A 25,045-nucleotide genomic window follows, 5' to 3' on the forward strand; every position below is an offset into this window, starting at 1 on the left:
CCTGATGATTAATAACACCCAAGTCCTCCCATTCTTAGCGTCTGCCTATCCTTATTGTTATTCTGAACAATGGTTCGCTCAGTGGACTATTTTTCGCTGAATCGCTCATCGGAAATCGCTCATCGGACGACACCGCCGCCACCAAACATTAACGTAGCGTTGCTAGAAATACGTCTTCGAAAGACGTGGCTGTCGTATCTCTCAATGCTGTCGTATCCATGTTACGCTGGTTCGAAAAGGACAAAATGATTAACAATAGGAGATACGTCGTCTATATAATTATATTTTAAAAATTTATTTCTGGCTACACTACGTTGGTATAAATGATGACTCAACTAGTATATCTAAATATAATATTATCTAGTATATATGATTCTTAAGGTTTCGCTATCATATAATATTTCAATCTGGTCTCTTCAAAATAACTCAATATTCAATCTGACAGTGTTTTGTAGCTGTTTTACTCCAGGCCTACTTTTTTATTAAAAATTACGCGATTCTGTGTTTTGAAAAGAGCTCAAATTATCTACTCAATGTTTCTTTGCATCATTTGCATCAACGAACACTTGCATCAATGCACATGTCGTGCATGAAAATTCAACTCCAGTAAATTGATAAATGTATTTATCATGAGAGAAGATTTTTGGCCCACTTCCAGCATTAATAGTGTGTACAGGGAAGATGATAGTGGCCATGCCGATAATACTCGTATATTGTGATAGCAGTCGAAATTCGAAAACATTTTTCATCCACGTGTTCGACCTATAGCCTATCATCCATATTTTCAATAATGAAATGTCTATTAATCAAATTCTTCACAGATGTGGTAGATGTTGATGAGTATATTTATTCGAATCATAATATGAAATATACAATGAAATATGATCGATTTCTGTTGATTTGAAATGGGATTACAAATTTTAATTGGTTGGAGCACGCAATGAATAGATTTGTAGCTTATCAAGCTGGCCTAGAAAAATCCTTCTGAAGTAGATTTCTCAAATATTTACTGTTGAAGGCTGATTTTTTCAATCTTACAAATAAATAATTTAGGATAGTCGCATATTGAAACGCGACACGACGCTACGTGCCACGACGTGTCTAAATTAGGATTCATTTTCTGTCAATCGGTATTTCTTTATAAGAATAGATTTTATCTTTATCGAGGAGGCTAACAATTTTACGTTATGAGAAAATCTACCAAGTTGACAGTATCATCCCCTGTGGATCTAGACTCCACAATCTTACAACAATAGAAATACTTACTGGTACGATTTTCGATAAGACCTCTGGTTTTTTTGTAATTTGAAAAACCGCAAACCAACCTCCATACAGAAAGTGACTTTTTCGTATCCAGCGCCGTTATCTTTGAAGATAGAGCAATTCATGTTAAACTTTTTCAATCTTTTGAAAATTTTACAATCATAACATATTTTTATAAATTTAAAAAAGACCACGTGGGGGCTTTTTGAAATATATACTTTCAGCGCCTACCAAATACTAGACTCTGATTGGTACATCACTATTTCTTGTACAAAATGTACTTCTGTGTTACTACGCTCATTAAATAAGATCCTATTTCCCCTTATTTTTTATTATGATTTTTATATGTTTTGTTTATTGGTATTTATACAATAAATATTTTTGTGTTTTCTCAAACGTTTTATGTCCCTTATTTGGCATGCTAAAATTTACAAAACTCCTTTGTCCTCGTTTTATTGAGTACTGTATGCATGCAATTACTTTTGCTTTAAGGTATCTGACCGAATTTCAGATATACGGCTTGACCGCTGTTGATGTTGCCGACAGACACTATTACCAAGGAAATTAACCTCAATTCTTATTATTTTATTAAATAATTAAAAGATGACTTCTTTTCTTGTACCGTTGCCAATAATCACAGTATTTAGAGTCGTTATTATCTTATCTATTCCATTCGACTGATAGTACAGTTGATGATAATGTTTCTGGTTTCTTTCAATGAGACCTAGCCATTCTCTTTATAAATAAAGTTGAGGTGTATCAGAATGCACCGTTATACGCTCTCAATACATAATAACTATTATTGTCTATGTTACAGATAACTCAACTATTTTAGTTGTGGACAATTTTAATCATCATAAAAATTAATCAACAACTATTTTAGTTGTAGACAATATTTAATATCATGAACATTTATTTATTCTCCAATTTCTTTTATTCATAAATATCAGTTATTATTTTATTTATTTTTTAAATGAATTTTCAGTTTATCAGGTACAATAATTATTATTATCCCATTCAAATTGTGAAAGACTCATTTATTTGAGAGAGAAAGCATTAGAATGCCCTATAAACACATTAGGGCATCAGTTTATGAATGCAGAATGAATGAATGAATGCAAAATTCTGAGGTGTAGTAGTCTCCCTCGAATTCGCGCTGTATCTATGAGACCATGAGACAGCTCATGAAAGAGCGGATGAGGTAGCACATGCCCCTTTAGAAATGTACGTTTTTTGTGCATTTTTGTGTCGTTCTACAGTGTCAAGTCTTTTGTTTTCCTTTTAGTATGAGATCGGAAACCGAGTTGTGAGCATTAACATTCTGCATAGGCATAACAAGCCATAACATTGAATCCACTTTCCATGAAAAACATCATTAGCAACCTCCTGTCATTGTCACCAACAAACCCATTTTATTTAGAATCATTTTCTGTCTCACTATCGTGTGTGGGACGATTCATCGTCTAAATTGTCTACTGCATATACGATTTTTCCGTCAGTTGACCGATTTCTTAAAATATTAATTATTAGAAAAGTTGTGATATAAGTTAATATTGTAAATATGGAGACGATATAAAGGTACCTCCTTGATAAGTCCGTTATCCCTAGAAACAGTGTCACTAGCACTTTCAATGGAGAAAATAATAGATGATAAGGCTAAATCTTCACAATATACTGTACTGGCCCTCCTCATTAGTTTGGAAGTTGTATTCATGAGCTTGGTCTACTGTTCGCAGAACTACTAGTATCAGAATTATACAATTATTGGTACAGTATTGTACCATTTCAATAAAGTTTAATACAATGGTGTAAAAAAGTTCCTGAAATTGTGAATATCGTGATTAGGAAAAATGAATATCATGGGGGGTGAGAACTTTCTAGAAAGAGATAATAGAAAGTATTCATCATTGATGAATGAAAATGTCCTTATCAGTCTTACCAGACCATATTGAGATTCTACAGTTGTAATCCTCACAGAAAAAGAACACAGATAGGATTTATTGCACAAATAAAATACCATATAAGCTTTGATAGATGGATATGGAAGAAAGATGAAAGATGTTACTGAGAGTTCGAAATCTCATTTCCCATTCCATCTGAATGGAGCAGGAATATTTGTATGATGAAAACATACTCTCATTCTTTATCCCACTGTAACAACACGCTCTTCGCGTTGCGGCGTGGTGCGGTGCGATGCAGCCTCCAAAATGTTGTCTGCTATGCTTGCTGTAGGGCGAATGCACGTCAGTCACTATCTTCAGGCTATGTTTTCACACTTTCGGTACGAAGAAGGTAGGCAGACTACTACGGAACGCTTACAATACCATAATATAAGCACACACACACTCTCACACATTCTAAGCCTTCTCAACTCACCCTGATATGAATCCCTGTCTGATCGTAGCGTTATTATTAATAGGGTAGCGTAAACACAATAACCAGTCTCATACTTGCTTTGCATTTGAATCTTGGCGTTGTGCCTAAGCGAATATTAGTTTTGTGGAATATTGCCTATAAATCTATCTGGTCTATTTGCTGGCAAGGAATGCGCGCCCTTTCATGATAAATTACATTCATTTGTGAACCACTACATACGTATGAAATCAATTATTTTAATTGAGATTATGAAAATGTGGAAGTGAAATTTAGGGGAACAGCTACTACTTCACGCTGATATCAAGTTCACAAAGAATTAATCGATAGAAAATCCATGATCTGCATGTTTCAAGTTTTAAATTATTATAATGGATTGGTTGTGTTCTTCAATGTTCTTAGTTTAATCCATTGTAGTCTGTGAAAAATAAGTCTTTCAAATATCGAGCTAAAGCAGCGTTCAATATGGCGTTTATTGAGAGTAAGAAGCATTGAAATTATTGTAAGAAACATGGAAAAGATTCAAGGTTTACATAGAATTGTTCAAGGATAAATATTGAAAATGGAACAGATTTCAAATCATCAGATTGAGCTTAACCTGCATGAATCGCTAATTCAATCAAAATTTTTATTTTGTTATCGAACATATTTCATACAAATAGAGTTACTTTCCAGGTAATCGCTAATTACGCCAATTCAAAATAGTGATTATTATAATATATAACCATAATATAGATAATAGCCAGAATAGACGCATTTTTTGAGCTATGATTATCTCAAAAACTGGATTTATAAGTTCTATGTAAAACTTGAAACTTTTTCTTCTTGAAACTCTTGTTTCGGATCGACAAAGTACCCATAAGAGTCTACGTTGCATCACATACAATAAGAACTGCATAATTATGTGTTGAGTCTAAATAAGTTTCAACTGAGTTGTTATTTTTAAGGCTCTGAAACCGGCTCTCGTAAATCCTGAAGAAGACCTACGTCAGCCAGGTCACACGATATCTATTCATAAAATACTAAATTAATTTCGAACGATGTAGATAGGATGTGAAAAATAAGGCAAATTTGCGACTGTGTATAAATTCTGTAGCATGACTCTATTATAAATCACTGGCTCCTATTAAAGTCTTGTATGCGTTTCTTGACAGCCCGTTTTTTGGAATTTGAGCAAAGTTTCATATTGCAGAAGCTGGCTGGTTTACTTAGTGAGACCGTGAAGCGCTTTCTATTCTTGGCAAAGATCTAATAATGCAGAGAGCGCCACTCAAACTCTTCACCATGAAAATTCATTTATTCATCCAGTGAAAGTTTAACCACTGGCTGGGAGAATTCGGCTTCATGAGTAATGTGATGTCACTTGTTTATTTTTCATTCAATTCCTCTTCTACAGTATAAATTTCACTTACGTTAATGAATTTCTATAATAAAGTTGTCACCCATGTTTTGCATTTGCGTTTGTCTGTCAAATCCGAGCAATCTATTGATGAAATTCAAACAAATTCCTGATGAATTGATAATACATTTTTATGATAACCACCTGAATTTTCTCAACAAAACCGTAATTGTTCCATGATGGATGTTCATGACATTCAATGGCATTTGATTTACTTACCATTGCTGTGTAATAGTAACTGTCCAGTTCAAGAGAGTGTTTCCAGCATTGAGAAATGAAATTTTGTCTGATTCATCACTGAGAGGGAAATTGAGTGGACTTTTAGTCCATTATTTTATCATTTTTAAATCAGTCGATGTTCAATATTCCATGATGGATGTGAATATATATGCTATTCAATAGCATTTGATTTACTTACCGTTGCTGTGTAATAGTGATTGTCCAGTTCTAAAGAATGTTTTCAGCATTGAGAAACGAAATTTTGTCAGCTTCAGCACTGTGATGAATATTGAGTGAACTTCTTGTTCATATCATTATTTGAACGAGCGTTAGCGGAGTTCTCACTTTTGACTTACTAGAGCCTAAAGTCGTTTCTTATCTGTTTGTATGATCGACAAGAACTTTAGAGAGAATTGATCAGCTTCAAATTTTGAACACGAATTCTTCGAATATTTATACTGGTCAAGTTCGTTGGACAACAAAATTGACACACTCCTTCGTCCTTTTTTAGGATATAAAAATAACATTGAAATTGCATAAGAAAAAAAATTGTTTTGATTTATCAGTCAGCTGGAACTATTTGCATGCAATTCCTGTAATATTTCCATTCATTCAAAGAAGCTGATGCTATTATTTGGCAGTTGTCACACAGACTGTCAGACAGATAGATTTTATGCGCCGACACATGATTTCAGGTGAATAATGCACAACACAAATTTAATATCTATAATATTAACTCGCTTCCGTTAACGTCTGTCTGCATGTCTGTAACATACACGTAATTAATACTACTTGTGAAAGCAGTTGCTATGAAAATATTTTTGTTCAAACCAATGAACCTAGAATCAATTCTAGGTACCTTGGTTCAAACTGTTAAAATGGGAGTAGAAGCTACTATTAGGCTGGGCGTACACCGATCAGTCAAGATAAGACTAGTCACGGTTAGTCACAATACTTCACATACACACAGTTGCTTATGAAGACATGTCTAATTGCAATGACTAATCAGTGTGAGTTGCGTCATAAGCAACAATGTGAAGTATTGTGACTAAACGTGTCTTGTCTTGTCTTGACTAACTGGTGTGTGCCTAGCCTAAGTGTTCACTAACACTTGATTATTCAATGTGTAGGTACCGTACTCATTCATTTCATTTTTGTATAATTTATTAGTACCTTAGAATGTTGAGATCATTGAACCGGTATGAGATATCGATGTGCGGGTTTCGCCATCAATTTCCCTTTGAAGTTCTGTATCGGAATCATGTATCACATGACTACCTTCCCATTTGAGAAAATGAAGTTGGATTGAGAATGAAGCTGGATCCATATGACGGATCCAAGATAACGGACAAAAGTTTCGAAGCGACAGAAAGTTTTTTCAATTGGAATAGGATCTCCATGGAACCTACTACTGTAATATCATACTTGTAAAATATATCTTTAGCTGTCTCCATAGTAGTTCTCTCCAACTCAGAACACTTTATAATATTACAAGTTGCGGATCTCAGAGATCAATGATGATCTCATGATCAACAGTTCATGAGCGAGTTCTTCAACCCAAGGGGTCTCTAGTTTTGAATCAGTCGATGATTGTATAAAACTATTATCTTCTGATCGAATGAAGAAATTCACAACCGAAGAGCTCTTTCGTCAACTTCAAAGACATATATCAATATCTTTGGGGAGTCTACTCTTATAGAGGAGTTCCACTTCACTCAACTAATTTTTCTCCAAAGATTTTATAGAAATATAATGAGAAAATAGGTGTGAATAAATAATAATTCGATTACAATCAATTCATTTGTTTGAAAAATCGATTTTTAATTCGCAATCACAATTTTTATTTACAAAAGAAATTTATTCTTTAGTTATAACAATGATGCTCTAAAATGGTACATTATCGTGGAAAATTTTACAATGATTAGATGATTTGAAGGAAGTGTCGTGAGAATTGAGCTATTAATATCTTGGAAAAAGTTCCTTATTTGATTTTCATTTTTTAGTGAAAACTTCCTATTTTATTACAAATAATTTTAAAATTTAAATTTATTCAATAAGTCACGACGATTCAATAGAGAAGGTATGAGCTTTCTTCAATAATCCAATATGGCTTGTTACGATCTCTTATCAGAGTTGAAGTTTGATTTTAAACAATTTATAAATATTGGATGGATAGCTTTCTCCTGAATAATTTCATACTGTAGACTACGTTTTCCAATCAAAACTGTTGAACGAAATATTCTAGAATATACCTTGGTATCTAGTCTTTATGACAGACTTTTTGAATATTCCAATGAGTGTCTGAGTATCACATCAATCAACATTTTAGTCGACTACAAAGTAACAGAGATGAGGAATAATCACAGTATATTAGTCAGTGTCTTCATAATTTTGAAAAGACTACTTCATCAATATCAGAGAAGTGAAGCACACTCTCATTATCTCCTTCTCATTAAATATTAGAATATGAAGTTGAAACATACTGAAAGGCCTTTGAAGCTCCTGATTTTTGATAATTATCGATCCTGCTCCTTTTTGAGTTTAATTCATTATGCTGTTACGTCTTCCATAAGTGAAGTACGGCAACTGTTATTCAAATTAAGATCTAGCATAAAATGATGATAATTATTGTGTCGAAAGACAATGATAGTAAGGTGAATATTGACAAGAGCTTTGAAGTTCCAAATTGTAATTTCATCATAATTTATTAGTAATTCTTCAATTAACTGTTGTACTTCAACGAGGAAGTGTGATTCTGTATAACATGAGAATTAGTTCATTTGCATGACAGATAATACAGTAGTTTTCGAATTGTGCGTTCATTAGAAGCGATCAAGTTTTATTGGTGAATATTGAAGAGACTTCTAGGTCTACATCCACCTTCATATTAGAAGTTGAAAATGTCATTCTTAGTTAACTTGAATTTTGGTCATGTTGTATACATTGTCCAATCTTATGATTTTTATCACATTCGGTCCTTTTAGAATAAGAATTAGGTTTTTGATAGCAAATTGATATTCTTGATATAATTGAAATAGAATCCAATGCGAAAGTTTCTAATTTGTTCCATTGTAGTGAAATGGTTGAAACATCTTGTTGTCCAATTTGTGTCCACTTTGTGGACTAGACACTGTGAATCTATTTTTTCCAAATTCAAATACAAATGTATTCCCATAAAATACATCGGAACACTATGGCTTTTGCGATTCGTTGCAAACGGTGAAAAAATAAAAATGTATGTCAGATTTATATTTGGCTGCAAGATCTTCCATGCAGAAGTAGCCAACTGATTAAGGCATACGAAATCCTTTTCCTTCATAGAATTATTAGCTAGGTGTCAGGATTCACCCACTCGTAAGGATCACCCACCCATAAAAACCAAATAAACATTCATTGACCACCGATTGGCATGTGAGAAAATGCGATTAATAAGATTTCCTCGTGATTCGAAAGATAAAACATTTACAACGGCAAATAAATTATTCCGAGTACTTGAGTTTCGATATCATCAAGTTTTCACCAAGGTGTTAATGCATAACTCTCCGTGGCAAGGTGGCAGCCATTGGTGGGGGCGGCGGATGAGGGGGGTGAGGTGGGTAGACCCTCTGCATGGCTTGGAGGCTGTTGGACGACACGGTTCGCTCGAGGATTTCTCCCCAGTGCTTCTCACTCATGCCCTCGAAGTCGGCCCTCGGGGGCGGCGCCGTCATTGCGATGCTCCCCGCCGACGGGCAGCAGTGCTGATGCTGGTGCTGATGCTGATGAGTGGGAGTGCCGCCCGAACTCTTTTTACGTCGACAGCAAAAAATCTGAAAGGTGGTTACGATGATCATTTCAATATGAATAGTGCTGGGGAAGAATCTTGATGAGAGTTATTCATTCCAATTATTATATTCTCTGAATAAATAATTCATGCAAGAAAATGTTATCATGCAAGGAAAATTTGTGTTGAAAATACTTCTCCAGCATATAGATTCAAAAAATCGTTGTAACTTCACTTGCGATAAGACTAGAAATTTGATAGACTCGATAAGAATTTTTTAAACGTGTGACCAGTATTTTAACACAAAAATAAAGAATTTAATGGAATGGAATGAAAGTGATATCCCAAGTAAAATAATAATTTTTCTTTGCTAGTTAGCTTCAGTGTTTGTGATGTAACTATGATACAATGTAAATGATAGAATATCATTTCCATGTATGTTATTGGAAATTGATAAAATCAATATCTCTCACATTTGATTCGTGTCATTGTGGATCATATGAATAATGATACCTTATTCATTGAGAAAATAATCAATGCTATCAAATATTTGAATATTCCATTCAATACCCTATTGATCAAATGATGAAAATACTTTTTGCACCTCATATCCGCTTCTCCATATCCATCTTATTTCTCATGAGAAGGAAGAACTATTCTCAAGACTCATTACTGAACTCAGGATGTCATGTTCTTAGTTAGTGTTTGGTTTATGATTTAATTTGATGTCTCCAGATTGGTAAGAGATTTGAAGAATAATTGTATTTGCAACAACTATTTCATGTTAAAGAGCTCAATTCTAACGAGGAAATGAGAACGAAATAAGCTCTCGAAATTCCACCAATCCAATCTGAAATCTCAAATTGAGGAAATGCTCATCTACCTTGATATGAATAGTTGATCCAATGTGTGTTGATGTTTTTCTGATTTAATAATTTTTAAAATTTAATTAAACTCTTTTATGAACACAGGGCAGCTACGCTGATTGTTACGAATGAAAAAATGTTGTAGAGGAATACTGGGAGAGGAGCAAGGTATTTTTTGATAAGAATCGTGACTGTGAGTTTCACTTACCTTCGACATGAAGAGCTCCCTGCTTATCCTTCTGAAGTGGTTGTTGAGTAGCCAGTAGAGAAACGGATTCCAAAAACTGTTACTCAGAGCTAGCCAAGTGATAATGAAATCCAAAGCGGGTGGCATCTGCGGAAAAGAGAAAAAGCAATTGTGATTAAGGAAGAAAGTACTCAATCTTCAAATAAAAACCTCAATGAAAGTTTACAAGGTTGAACCGAGAAGGATCACTGCTCGAATTCACAAACCACATACACTTCATCTTAGTGTAAGTGACAGGTTGCGAATTGTCAGTTGCAAGTTTCGTATTAACGGTATTATTTCCATCTCGTATTACTGTATTTAGAAACATAATAACAATGATAATTAATAATTAATTTCCTGATATTTAGAATCAGTAAGAGTGGTGTGAACACCTAATTTTAGTTCCAGATTTTTCCAAAGGCTAGCTTCAGGTTTTATTTCGCGTAAGAGAGAATAGAACTCGTTATTCTCTAATCTACTGGTTCATCCAGGTAGTTTTTAATCTGCAATCAATTATTATTATAAAATCTCTATCATTAGAGCGGCAAATACCGGTAGGCCTACTCGTATGAGTAACAATGAAGTCTACCGCTGTGAGAAATTAATAATGAAACCCATGGCGAGTCGGCTTATCCCAGTGGTCAGTGGTTTGGAGTGTCACATCTTTGATATGCTACCTCTGCATCGGTGGATTATTTCCATTCACTTAAAAATTGATTCGTATCGTCCCTCATCTCATTACTCAAGCACAGATCATCAACTGTGAGAATCATAATTACACCGGCTACAGATGATCGATGTTGGGTTAACGATTCTGATTGGTTCATGATTGAAGGTCTCTTCGTTTCAAGGCAAAACAAGTTTTTTGGCTAAGAAAACTCGTGAAAATCGTTTATAAATACAGATGGTCGTGATAATATTATTTTAACCGATGTATCTATTCTACATTTATTGATTTCAACTGTTACAATAAGAAGTAATTTGAAGGCTTCTTGCTAATTAGAACTGAAGATGGATGTTTGTTAGTGGCCCGTATAAACTGGAAAAGCTGATATTACGTTTTATACGTCATCGTATCTACAGTGTGGAAAAATCTCATCTAGCAATTTATAGTGATCAAAACAATAATAACCACATTTGGAAGGTACTGTAAGGATAGAACACCTGAATAACAGAGCGAGCTAAGGTCAATTATTGAAATAAACTGAATAAAAGATTAACTGATTCAGACAACTGAATAACAGATAGAAATGCCCAACGCTGAATAAAAAACCACATATTTTGAAGGTACCGTGAGGATAGAACACCTGAATAACAGAGCGAGCTAGGGTCAATTATTGAAATAAACTGAATAAAAGATTAACTGATTCAGACAACTGAATAACAGATAGAAATGCCCAACACTGAATAAAAAATGACGTAAAACTCCATGTCCTCTGTACCTCACAAAACAATTATAAATGATTGTTCGTTGTGTAGCTCCCAGCTACTCGAAAGCAATTAGATGTTCAACGAGAGACTCTTCTTTTGTTACCGGAAAGGTGATGCTTTCTAGAAATTCACCCCGTGAACAAACTATCCACCTTCACAGTTAAATACAACGATTCGTTTCCCGTCCTGAATAATGTCTTCCACTTTGGTTTGGATCCAAATTGTAGCATCATTCATCCGGTCTACTCATCGTTTTTTCCCTTCCCCTAATGTCTTGTCTCTGGGCGGCATTGTGAAATAATTTTTCCATTTAATTCCAATACTGAAACCTTCTTAACAGACGAGAATAGATTTTACAGATTTAGGAAAGTAAGGAACAGTTGATAATAATTCTGAAAATCCTTATACTAGTAATATGGTGCATGCAAGTCCTGTAATATCATTCATTAAGAACTATGAGAGTGAAGTAAGGAGTCTATTGTAACAATAAAACTGGCGTTAAGTTCGAAACTATGCCTTTCATATAATTGGGGATATAGCTGTGCTGAACAGATCCATGTTGCTCTTGAGTATCTCATAACAGTTTAATCGCAGTACTGGCTACTCATGAAAATGTCAATAGACTCTATCACTGTCAATAGACTCATTGCATCGAAGCACAATCGTTATCAATGGTCGTCTAATGCATCCAATCTGTTTGAGTGCTCATGTCCATATTTATCTCATATGTGGGCTGCAAGCTACAATTTTGTCGGTCTGCATTGATTGTTGGGAGTCAATAGAAATAATACATTAGTTGATTGATACCTCAAGTCATGGAGATGAGGATGAATTAATCCAGATCATGCTTTATAAAGAAGTGATTGATTATTTTTTAGTCGCAGTGAGAAAGGTTTGTTTGAGTTGAGTGACAAAAATTAACTATCACTATCAATCTCCTATATGATTGTTTCATATTGGTAATATTATTATATAACCGTTGATTTCTTTTTAATAACTATTATCAAATTACCAATTTATACAGTTCATTCAGATGGAGATATTATGCTTGGCACCAGTATACATATTTTGCCAACTCGACAATTTACTATCCGGCAATTTTCTACTTTGTATGAAGAAATGTGAATTTCATATTCGACTGCTCTTTTTCAGCGTCTAGCTACTTTCCTATGCTTTATCGTTTTTTCCTTCCAGTTTTGGAAAAAATATCTTACCCGCTGGGAAAACTTTTCATCCATAAAGAGCCATCTGTGTCCACAGATAGCTTCTGTTCAATTAAATTTGTTTTTTATCAAATTAGCTATATCACAGCTCCTACAGCTCTCCTCGAAGAAAGTTTATCACAAATGAAAAGTTAGTGATGAAAACATTTTCAAAATTACTCAGGACATTGCCGGCTCAATCGCTGTTACACTGTTTGTCCAGGAAAGTTAAAATAGATCAATAGATAGAGTAGGCCAATGCACTCAGAATACATTAGAGGTATTGAGTGCATTGTAGTGGACATTATGTACAAACTTTGTCAAGTTATAAGATGGGAAGACACTCTATTCTATTTAACCATGTCTCTTCGTATTTTCTAACAGAGCTCGACTCCCCAATAATATCAACTCGAGTATTCATTCTTGATCAATGATTATTATCAATTTATGATATTATATTAATTCCAAAGAGCTATAGTTAGTTATTTTGAACTCTAACTCGAGACGCTTCCATGAGATGCATTCCAGCGATCATTATTCAAGTGAGCACACGACACTACAAAAGAACTCCACCACAATATTGTATTGTACCACAACTGGAAAGACTTGATATTTTATGAATGGATGTCACAGAAATATAAAATTCCTCTACGTTTCTATTCAATTAGCAATGCATCTGCTGCTGAGCATTTGAAAATATGAAGATTTCAAGGCTTTGAAGTTTGTCATCTAAAAATATGTTTCATCAAACTCATTACAAATTCATAATAAGTTGGTTTATTCTATGAATTAATTCAATACATGGATGTATGATCCAATATGAACAAAAACAATGGTGTTGCACTGACCTTTGATCCTGTACAAGCGACAACCACTTCTTGAATGGTCCACGGTGTGACCATGACGATGAAGCCCAGAGACATGGCCGCCATCGTTCGACTGGCGCTTCTGCTCAATCGCCTCTCGTGGGCAATCAACTATGAAACATCAAAATAGTCATCATGAGATTATCTCTATTCTTCGATACATCATTATGCAGAAAAATTGAGAATATCTGGCAATTGAGTTTGATTTTATTCGAGAACGGAGAACCACACATGGACCATATTACATTGGTTTAAATAGTGAGATTCTTCTCCATGACTGCTTAAAATATTAAATGATAATAAAAACTCTCATGCAATAAAATCTTAGCTCCATTGCATTATTATAAGTAGGTAATCTCATTTACTTAAGTTACTTTTGTTCCTCTTAAATTTCAAACTTTCACTGTAAGTCAGAGTTCTGCCGCTTATTTGATGAAAGTATGGAACATATATCATTATTATTAGAGTTGTTCCCCCAACCCAAGATAGACGAAAAAGTGTAGAAGAACTGACATAATATACAATCTCGGTGCTGAATTTTGTTACTATTCAGTCTTCAGTCTCGAGTTTGTTAAACAGTACACAAATTACGGGAAATTTCCTATTTGATCCTGTTCAAAGTATTAGGGTACTGCACAAATTGCTATTTATTGTTAGATAAGGGATGAAAGAAAATAATGATTTCATCATCTCAATCGCTTGAAGCGACGAATTGCAATAAACTATTTGAGTTTTCGGATGTGGGAAGTGAATAGTGAAATGTGCTGTTGGAGCTTCTTTTGTATCAACAGATCTCCAGTTTATATGCATCGCGTTGTCTGCCGCTGGAAACCGGAAACTGGGGACCGAGAGACTGTGTATTGAAACAGCCAACAGGGGACAATTGACCCAGCAAGGCTATTCGCCTGCCGAAGGCTATTTACTGGCGAGAGACAGCTTTTGTTGTTTTGCCGTTTTAGTATCTCTTTGAATTGGTCTCATTCGCCCCACGGTCCCACTTTCTTCCACTCTGAAGAATCGAACGCTCAGCAAAAGCACAAGGCAGGGAGCAAAGCAGAGGGCATGACAAGGGGCAAGATAGGGGGCAAGTCAGAGGGGCAAGACAGGGGGCAAGTCAGAGGGACAAGACAGGGAACACTGTTTGTCTGCGGCGAGTAAACTGACTTGGAGGTCGGTGCTGGCCGGATGTCCTCCAACATTGCAAAAGTCAAAGTGATTCTCCACTACAAAAGATCGGCTGTTCAAATTCGACGCTCCATTCTCGAATAGTGCTTCCTGATCAATAGAGAAAATTCGCTTGAAAAGGAACAAAGAATTTACTTTGTAATTTGTAATTCTATGAAAAACAACTATTTGTAACGGCTATACAAAAACCGCAATGCGATTTCCGAACTACTACTTTGATTATTCTTGACTTTTACAATAACACTTTCTTTTACAATTGTTCCATCCTATCAAAATCCATCAACCGGATATAACACCTTTTTACGTATTTGTGATACATTCCAGAAAAGCTCCCCATTTAATGGAATGAGGCTCGACATTTCCATTTCGTTACGTATTAAATGTCGCTTGGAAAATTTGTTCAAGATTTGTTATAGTTGAGTTATTCAAACTTATTGTAGTAGAAACATTGTTCTCAAAGACACCAATAACCGCCAATAAATGATTGATGAGAGATTTTTGATTCTTGGGGAAAATTTGGGGGATATCTTTCAATAGAATATGAAATTCATGATCATTTTAACCTTTCAGGCAATATGAGTACTACAGTGTCTGGACGTAGTATATGAGTGACGCTCATTACTTCACAGGCACAGCTTCTGCTTGGAATAGGATTTTCATTCGCATTCTATCCAGTTCACAGAGCTTGCCACATGCCACTGACATCCCAAATGCCAGCATTTCGCCATTATCTCCCTGACATGCACAGATGTATGTGATACTAGCATCAGGAGGCAAGTTAGCTCATCCGTTCATTCCTAGTTTCATAGAATCACTTGTAGCCTCTTAGCTACCTAGAATTATTTACAGAACTTCAGTAGATTGAAAGCTGGTAGTTAATAGGTAGTACTTTCCACTTAACTGAGTCCACCTACTAATCTATCTTGATGGATATCAATATTCTAATATTAATGGATTGATCCACACAGCTTATTATAGTTGGTTAAGAATAGTAGCCTACTCAACTCAATTATGATCAATCAAATGTTTTTTCCTGTATAAGTCAGAGAGATTCCCATTTCCTATGATATTAATTGACAAATATTGTATGACCTCTTGACAATGCATTATTCAAATGAAAATAAATGTTTGAGACTCTTAAAAATATATTCATTAATGGATACAGTTATTGTCGGATTAGCAGACATCGTTAGATCTAATTAACTACATACCAATTCCACTGGTAATAAAAAATCTATTCTTTTTCCAACCTATTTTTGTGTAAACTGTATTGGAAATTAGGTCATTATTGATAATCTGTGACATCATAGAATCTTGTTTGAAAGCTTGGGGACTTATAACTTTGAATCTAAGAATGATTACAATAAAGAATAGGCATTAAAGTATATGTTATATCGGATATCGAAGATCCTTTACTTATAATACTTTGGTATTGGAAATATCTTCATTAACAATGTACTGAGAAACCTCTAATAATGTCGGTCTTCGTAAGACTTCTAAAGCATTTTGAAGAAGTACGCTGTACTGTCGCTACTCACATGGTTCTGGAAAGGACTTGTGATGCTTTCATTCATCCCTGATGACAACAGATTCTTCTTCACAAAGCCATCCTTTCTTGTGTCAGCTGGAATTTTATATTCACCCCGCCTCTGCTAGCTTTTGTTATTCACTACCCAAGTGAGTGCACACGTCATTGAGAGCACTTCCCTCTTGGAAAACTTCTACCCGATTTTCCTCACAACAAATCAACTGAAGTAATTCTCCTTATTATTCTCATAATTGGTTAATAGCTTATCATATAATAACTAATTCAAGGATGAATATCACAATTAAAATATTTTAATCACAGCTTTGGCAAGTATAATTCAAATCAATAATTTCCAGATCCATCTTATATTCTGATGCCTGGTTGCACAAAAGCATATTGAATTATAATCATGATTGAGTGCCACAAGAGTCAACCAGAGAGGTATTTTATTGGGAAGTGGGAATTTTTAAATTCTCCATTTTCTGTCGAACATTTACCATCCATATTTTTCACGACCTACCTCGTTTCAGATGATGGATTGGAGTCCAGACAAATTCCTTCAATGGTATCCTCTTTGTACCCATTCGTATAAGGTGGCCGTATCATTCTACGTGGTTCTTACCTATATTAATTAGAATTGTTCCTTTCTTATTCATTCATTCTCTTATAACTTCATTTCTCACTTTATCATCTGATAGTCAAATCCGAGTACCTCCTCCAATACATCATTTTCACCGCCAGCAACTCAGTAGCATGTCTGTGATCCATGAACTACACTTCAAAAAAAATAAAAATAAAAATAAAATGCATCTCAAATTCTATTGAAGAAACAGTGAGGTATCAACCGTTTTTGAAACATAAACCGAAATTTGATCTTCTGAGGAAAATATTTAGAATGAGTGATGAAGATTTCTGTGTTTGTTGTTTGGATTCGACAAGCAATAAAAATACTGAGAAAGGAACAGAAATTTAGCGTTTTTTCGGAAAAATTTTCATGAAGTACATCAGAACTTAGAGGATCTTTGGGAAGTCAAACTTCCTTATGTATCTATGAATCCCACAATACCTCAGAAACATTGCACGAAAAGTGTTATCTCACATAATATCACATTATATTATAATATTTCTCTATGCTGGTATCTTGAACAAATCAACAGAAGCTGAAGAGAACTGAATTGCCAGTTGCAGATAGATGTTACAAACTAGTTTTCAGTGACAGCCACTGAGAGCAAGAATCGAACAAACTATGAACTTTCTATCGAAATATGATGCAAGTAGTTCAGTAGTGCAGATTGAGTTCAACCCAAACTTTCCCAAAACAAAATTGGATCAGGTACTTGTAGCACAAGAAAATGGATACTGTCGAATGCACCAATCAATAATATTTATGCAATCTGAAGAAATTAGATGAAATTTGAAAATATTACAACTCTAAATTCCTTCAAAAAACGTAGCAATGCTGTAAATTTCATATTATGTTTTTACTCATATCATTTATTTTATCAATTGTACACTTATCTTTTCCATATTTTTCAAAATTACTCCTGATATTATACATTCAAATTGAAATTCAACATTTCAATTATTACAGAAATAGGATAAAAATAGTCAATGCTGATATCTTTCTCTGCATATCAGACTTGAATGTTCAAAAGAACTATCATAACTATTAGACGATTCTACTGTGATTCATGGATCAGGCATATCCAAATAATAATACTTATCTGATAAGTATGTATGTTCAACTTCTAATTCTGAAAAAGGAGTAGATTGATTACTGGAGCAAGTGCATCAAGTAATGTCGATTGGAAGTAGCTGCTGGTGTTGTTGAATAAACAGGACACTTCAATACTAATCCTCTACAGTAAATAGAGGGAGGACTGTCAGCTCGGGACTCACATCTTCTAAACAATCACCAATAGCTGGCTAAACGGAGATTGTGTGATACAGAGATGTGGATAGGGGCCACCGATGTGATGTGGCTCACAGTCCTAGAGAAGGGACCACGCTTGGTTTAGCGTGACCTAATTCTTGACAGTCCACTACTTCACTGTGGTGAAATCTGAGCTGAAGTTATTCTGGCTACTGGATAAGCCACGATATGGTAATCTATGTTTCAGAAACATTATTCTTGTATGAGAGATTTCAAAATCCAGACTGTAATCTGGAGAATCTAGCAAGCACAGCGTGAAAATTGTGTTTTCGTCTTACAAGGATGCTGTGAATTCAAACCACATGAATGGCCAGATGTTATTGTTATACTATTTCCATGTTTGCTTCCCATTTTTCCAATGATTCAATTTTCCCTGGGAATAATATTGGTGTGAGAGAGAAAAAACACTTTTCTGTGTAAAACATCGTTTAATCTCTACAGAAAAAAGTGTGGGTCTTGGCATAGCTTTCCCCTAATGTTCTTGAGAATTTTTATGAATAGGAGAAATACTGAAGTAGTGGGAGAAAATCGGTTTTGTTTTGTTATTAATTCAAATTTTGAGTAGTATGCTGTGTTAATCACTGTACTAGAATATAGGCTCCTTATTGATGGAGTTAATGCCAGTGATTTGTATCTCTTCACAGGCTAACCAATAAAATATATTATCATGGAGTATATTTTGGAAATATCTATACTACCACCACTTCATATCAAAAATCACGACCAATAATTTTATCCACACTATTACCATTAAAAAATACAGTTAGCCTGTTCAATAACGGTAACGATTCCTCTCTTTTACCTGCCTTCTCCATTTCTTCCCTTTTCCGCTCCTCTTCACCATTCATTCCTTAGTTTTATACCCTCTACCTACCTATTAAATGAGGGAAACCATAGTTGGCTGGGTATTTTTCCTCCTTTTTTCTTTCCAGAACACCCCACCATAGAGCCTGTTTTTGTATTTCATCAGAAACTTATTTTCAATTGTGATTTTTCTTTGTATTTTGTGTTTAATTGAATAAAATTATTGATCGATTGATTGAAATACAAATTAATATCAGATTAATAGGAATGATATGCAGGCGTACAGTTATACCCACTCGATGAATGAATATGACAGTTGTTCAAATATTTATGGAAAAATTCATATCAGAGGAGTTTTAAAATGTCAGGACTGAGGAGTTTAGTAGCGGGAATCTCATCAAAGAATCTGTGAAATGACGTTTTACAACTCCTCCGCTGTAGGATGGAAAATACTTCAATTTCCTATTCGGATGAGACGAGTAAGCAGCGTGATAAATAGCTTCCAGTTCAGAGAAAAGGGATAAAATAATATTCTCATTCAGGTGAGAGTGGGAAATGAATCTCGAATGAAGTCGTTCGTCTTCCAAAAGGATTTTGGTTGCAGAATCTTTTGAGATCCAAAAATCTTCAATTTGCAATAATGATGTTTCGACAATAATAAGGTGAGATTATTGAATATATACAATGATAATATTGATTTTATTCTCGGTTGAATTGTGTATCTCAGCTACGCAAGCTTTCTAGATAGAAATTAAAAAGAATTCAATCTCTATAAATTTTTGACATCGGCTTAACAATTCTAGGTGTAGATTCTTATGAATATTCTTTCGCTTTCAATAGAAAACTCAACTCAAATTTCACCAGTACTTAATATCAACTATAGTGAAAATGATAATTTGAAATGGATTGAGAATCTGCAAAGCTCACTAAACATCACGTTTACAATTGGCAGTTCTGGCTAGAAGTATGAAGAAGAATTTGGTAACTATCATCACATTGATTCAATTATCATGTAATCTATCTAAATAATTGAGCTGTATAAATAAATGGAGCTCTCCATATAATGGGCTCTTAAAATTCTCTTATACAGTAGTTCATGTAAATCATCAGTTGTGCCGAACATGCATCAGGAAGAATATTATTGAGCACCTCATTCTATTCTTCGAAGATTTTGGTAGATCTGTCAAGATTTCCACCTATAGGTGAAGAACCGTCATGATTGATTGGAAAGATATATTCCATATATGTCGTAATACTATATGATGGTTGAAGGTTTCCTGGCAATAACTCTCATTAATCTTGTTTTGAGATTCCCAGTACATGATTGGAACACTTCTTTTTAAAGAAAATATAAATGAAGGCTTCAAATATAGGAACACTAACCATTCATTAAGGCTCTTATATGAGGGATTCAATGACTGTCATTGATAATTGTACAACAATTTTGGAAATGCAATAATCAACATTTCAACACTCCAATACTCAGGCCTGTTATCCGAACGTGAGTGCTCATGTGGGGTCTCTGGGTACCCAACTCAGTATTTTGTATCATGGCAATATAAGTTGAACTAGTTTTTTATATGTATAATATCTTAGAACTAAGTAATGGAATGTCTTGAAGATTGAAGAGTGATGATTTTGAAGCTATGACCAGTTAGCAGAATCGCTACGCCCGCCTCTACTTACCAGCTATATTCTTAAACATGAAATGGTGAGTCTGATGACTGTTGAAAAAATAATGACAAAATGAATGAAGTTCTTGCTCAGTAATATCAAGTAGCGTGAAAATAATGATATTAGAAATTAGGTTGCGAGTTGGGAATCGTTTTTGACATGAGAATAGTACAATATATTACAGTCAGATCCAAGAGTCACTCACGCACTTTAGCGTTTGATCGTCTATAACTTGACTGTCTAGAGTTTCTGGAAATTGACATGATGTCATAAACAGAATCAGAAATAGATGAAGGACGTAACTGGGAGTTTTAAGATCATGCAATGAACCTTATGAAAAGCCTACACTGTCTGGGATACTAGAGTACTCTATGCAAGTACTAGAGTATTGTGTTACAATTTGTTCAAGAGCAGTAATGTTAACGATGCAATCATGCAACGGCTCTGATAAGGAGGGGTTGTTGTTGAGGCTTACCTTCTCCAAGTTGGTGCCAGCGATTTCGTCAGGCACGGCGACCACCGAGCAGACGGTGCGTTTGAGTCGCAGTTTGTTGACGTGGAACGCCGAGCCGTAGCAGTACATGAGCATCATGGTGGTGGGGAAGTAGAAGAGGCATGCGGCCAGGATGCGGAAGCTGGGTCGCCGGTAGAACGGGTCGCAGGCGGCCAGCCCGCTCAGGTTGAAGTAGTAGCCGCCACGTGGCAGCACAATCGCTGAGAACACCGTCAGCGAGCCAATCAGCGCCAAGCTCAGCAGCGCCATGCAGCCCTGCAACAGTCACTGACACAGTACAGGATTTACTGCATGATTACCAATGCTATCACAACACAAAACATTGATATAATATAAGAATAAATTGATCAGGATGACAAAATAGTTATTTATACATGGTTATGGTTATCGTTATTTATACATGGTTATGTATACGTGGTGCGATGCAATGATATACTTGTTTGCCGCATCTACATGCTGACTCAATGAAGTCCAATGTCGACCAGCTCCTGTGTGTGGATAGGTGGTCTGCCAACGCTGGCTACCGCTGGACTTCATAAAAATAATGTGGAAGAGCTACTTTTCTGCTCCAGTGAAGAAATAGTATATTACGTCACGGAGCTGTTGTGTTAGAATCCATTAAATGATAATTTCCATGCAAGATAAACTGTCGGTCCCGGCTAAAGTATGACAGTCGTAAGGCCCATTAACGGCTTAAATTCAGGCGGTGGGACCTTCCCGCAAGGGACTCCCCACCATCAAAAGCCATACGAATTTACTTTTTTTCCATGCAAGATTTGCCGAGAACAGACATCGACGGGTCTGGATCCACATTGAAGCCGATTTCTCACGTCCATTCGTTTTTGAGAATCTTACTCAATTTTTCTCAAATTCAACAGAGTTTCCGCAGAGTTTTGAATACAAATAACCTGAGGACTAGGCGCCTTGCATCCACTTATTGTTTTGAAAAAATGTTTGCAACGTCTGTTATGCCGAATTTAGAATTGTCAACCTTATATACCTGCACCAAAGAATGTATTGTACTGCACAGTACAAGGAAGAAGAATAGTGGGACGCCCTAAACTCAGATGGCTGGATGAACTGGAGAAGGACTTGAGAGAGCTGGGAATACGACGATGGAAGACGACTGCACAGGATAGAGAGAAATAGAGACTGATTGTAGAGCAGGCCAAAACTCGACTATAGGGTTGTAGTGCCACATAATGATGAATGATGATGAACCTTATAAACCTCTCCTTGCAAAGTATAGGTCTGATCATAGAGAAAAGATGGAGTGTTTAATTAAATAGGTTGTATAATGATGTTGAATAGAGAGGCTATTCTATTATTCGTCTATTAATTTTGTCTACGGTATAATATTATTTTGTCTTCCTCCGTACAAAGAATATACGATCATGAATAATTTGTTTTTAATTGGAATGAGCGTACGTACTCAATAATCATGATCCTCTTACACGACTATCCGGCTACAGTAGTCCATGTAGTTTGGAGCAGCATCAGAGCAATAATTCACATTGTATGTATTATTTAGAATTCAAATTTTCATTTGGAAGGATGTTTTATGAGTTTTTGTCCTGCCTCATCCCACTTTGATGGTAGTGCTGTTTGCTTCAGCGCCAGGATAATAAAGTTAAAATTTTGCATGATGTAGAACAAGATACGCAAAGTTTATTGCTTCGACAGTCGGCTACCGGTACTGCTACTGCGCTCCTTCATTACCGCCTCTGGCATTAGAAACTAGCTGAACATTTTATTCGTAGACAGTGGAATTACGGAGTAAGAAATGAATAAATTCATCCAGACATCCTGAGCTGAGCTGCGATAAATAATAAAACCTGCCTTGGACACATGGCAGCTTAGCAATAATTAATTAGCAACATTTTTATCTTCCTCCGAAATACTTTGGAATTGAATTCTAGAAGCACCTATATCTGCTTAGCCCTTAGCATTTATGGAATTCATGTTTGTTCCGTTTGATTGCCCAAACGTGAGATCAGAATAATTATGAAAAACTAACTTATATTGATTATATCTGTAATTGATTCAAGTTTTGTTTGATTATGAACTTTGTTTACAAGAATTCAAAAACATCGCTTATTGTGTACGTATTCAGTGTATCAAGATTCCCTTTCGAGTGTCAGCATTGGATGAATGGAGAGCATTGATGTTTTTATTCTGACAGTATTCACACCATAGTGGATATAGTTTGAACATAGATAGTTTTGAACTATCGCATTTACTTTATCTCCTCTCCCTCACATTTTGAGGTCAGAGGCAACGCTGAGTCGGAGTTGACAAAATCGGTTTAATGATTGAATTATGCGATAATTCATGATTGTCAAAGTCCCTGTAGCGCAGAGGATAGCGCGTTGGACTTCTAATCCAAAGGTCGTGGGTTCGATCCCCACCAGGGATGGATTTTTTTTAACCGTGAGAATATACGAGTGAGGAAATTAACAGATAGAATTTCAAGTGTGAATAATAATTATTAATCTCGCTTCCGTAGTTACATACCATTCATTATTAAATGACATATTTTCTACAACACTTAATTAAATTTTTATCCCAGTTATTCTAGTTCACATGATTTGGAATACTAATAATATAACAATATTATCATGCAATGTACATTATTATTGTTCTATAGCTGGATTGATTCGATGGTAAATCACCGGTTATTTTTTATAACTTTAACATAGCTTGGTAATATGAGTGATTATTTTTTCATCCAAGCTGGCATTCCGATGGATGCAATTCACAATAATGCAGGTTGGTTTATTATCAAACAACAAAATAGTATTGCTTATAGTTGTAGTAGAGTGGTTCATCGACATCGCTGACAAAAGACTGTAATATTCAAGCAAATTTAATATCTGAAGTAATGATTCTCATGACTATTTTATAAAAACGCTATTTTGTATTGCTACTATTTTATAAAACACTTCACTTATATGGGCTACTTTTGTAAAAATCAATTAAAACAATATGAAAACTTGTAGTACCCTTTATTATTAAAAACTTTAAAATATTACAACGACTAGTTTCGTTGTATTTTACTGTTTTGTATGATAATTGTAGAAAAAAATTTCATGATTATTTACTCTTCAGAGATAACGTTAATAAATATAGAGAAATAATACATGAAACTTTTATTTAACGTTCTATATAAAACTTTATTATTTTATTTATTCAAGCGTTTGGTTTCTCAAGCTCGTTGAGAAACATTAGATTATAGGGCACATCACCCAAAAAGATATATGGATAAATTGGTTCTTTGCCAATGAAACCCATACATGAATAAATCATTTATTTGGCTCATATATTTGAGACTATACCACAATACAATGATACATTGTTACAATGATAAATCTATACAACGATGCATCGTTACAATGAATAATCAGTATGTTGATAGAACAGTGATAGCATTATCAAGAGTTTTTCAAAACTAGAGTTCACGAATAGATGGAAAAATTAATTTAATATTGGGATACAGTTGTACTAGTTGTAGTGATCTAGAAAATATGAAATGCTTCGGAGGTGAGAAGCAAATTCCATATAAGATAACCACTAAGCTCAATTATTCATGCAATCAATATGCAACCAATATAATTCACAGCAACTGAAATTACTTTGTAGAATAGTGAATAGTATCTGAGGATGAACGAAATGAGAGTTGAAGTGTTCGAAACTGGCATAAATTTGATGTAAACGTTTCTGGAAGAATCTATTTTTTCAAGTTACAAGTTCATCGAATGCTCAACTCGATTTCCATGCGTCGAAATTGTGGGCGATG

At 34.9% G+C, this 25,045-nt stretch overlaps 1 protein-coding gene and 1 non-coding gene across 2 annotated transcripts in view; one reads left to right on the plus strand and one right to left on the minus strand.

Moving 5' to 3' along the window:
* Nucleotides 1–7,058: 7,058 nt before the first annotated feature.
* The window catches only part of LOC111047219 (trace amine-associated receptor 8c), a 52,481-nt gene continuing 34,494 nt past the window's right edge, over nucleotides 7,059–25,045 (minus strand). Inside the window, exons 4-7 of the mRNA XM_039426902.1 lie at nucleotides 21,211–21,504; nucleotides 13,594–13,722; nucleotides 10,092–10,217; nucleotides 7,059–9,063 (exon numbers count right to left, since the gene is read on the minus strand). Of these exons, the coding sequence (XP_039282836.1) occupies nucleotides 8,782–9,063; nucleotides 10,092–10,217; nucleotides 13,594–13,722; nucleotides 21,211–21,504 (831 nt within the window). The 3' untranslated portion in view covers nucleotides 7,059–8,781. The remainder of the gene's footprint in view (nucleotides 9,064–10,091; nucleotides 10,218–13,593; nucleotides 13,723–21,210; nucleotides 21,505–25,045) is intronic.
* Nucleotides 23,593–23,665, plus strand: Trnar-ucu. Its single transcript has one exon. It is a non-coding gene; the product is annotated as a tRNA-Arg (tRNA).

Source organism: Nilaparvata lugens, chromosome 4, assembly GCF_014356525.2.
Source record: "Nilaparvata lugens isolate BPH chromosome 4, ASM1435652v1, whole genome shotgun sequence".
NCBI lineage: Eukaryota > Metazoa > Arthropoda > Insecta > Hemiptera > Delphacidae > Nilaparvata > Nilaparvata lugens.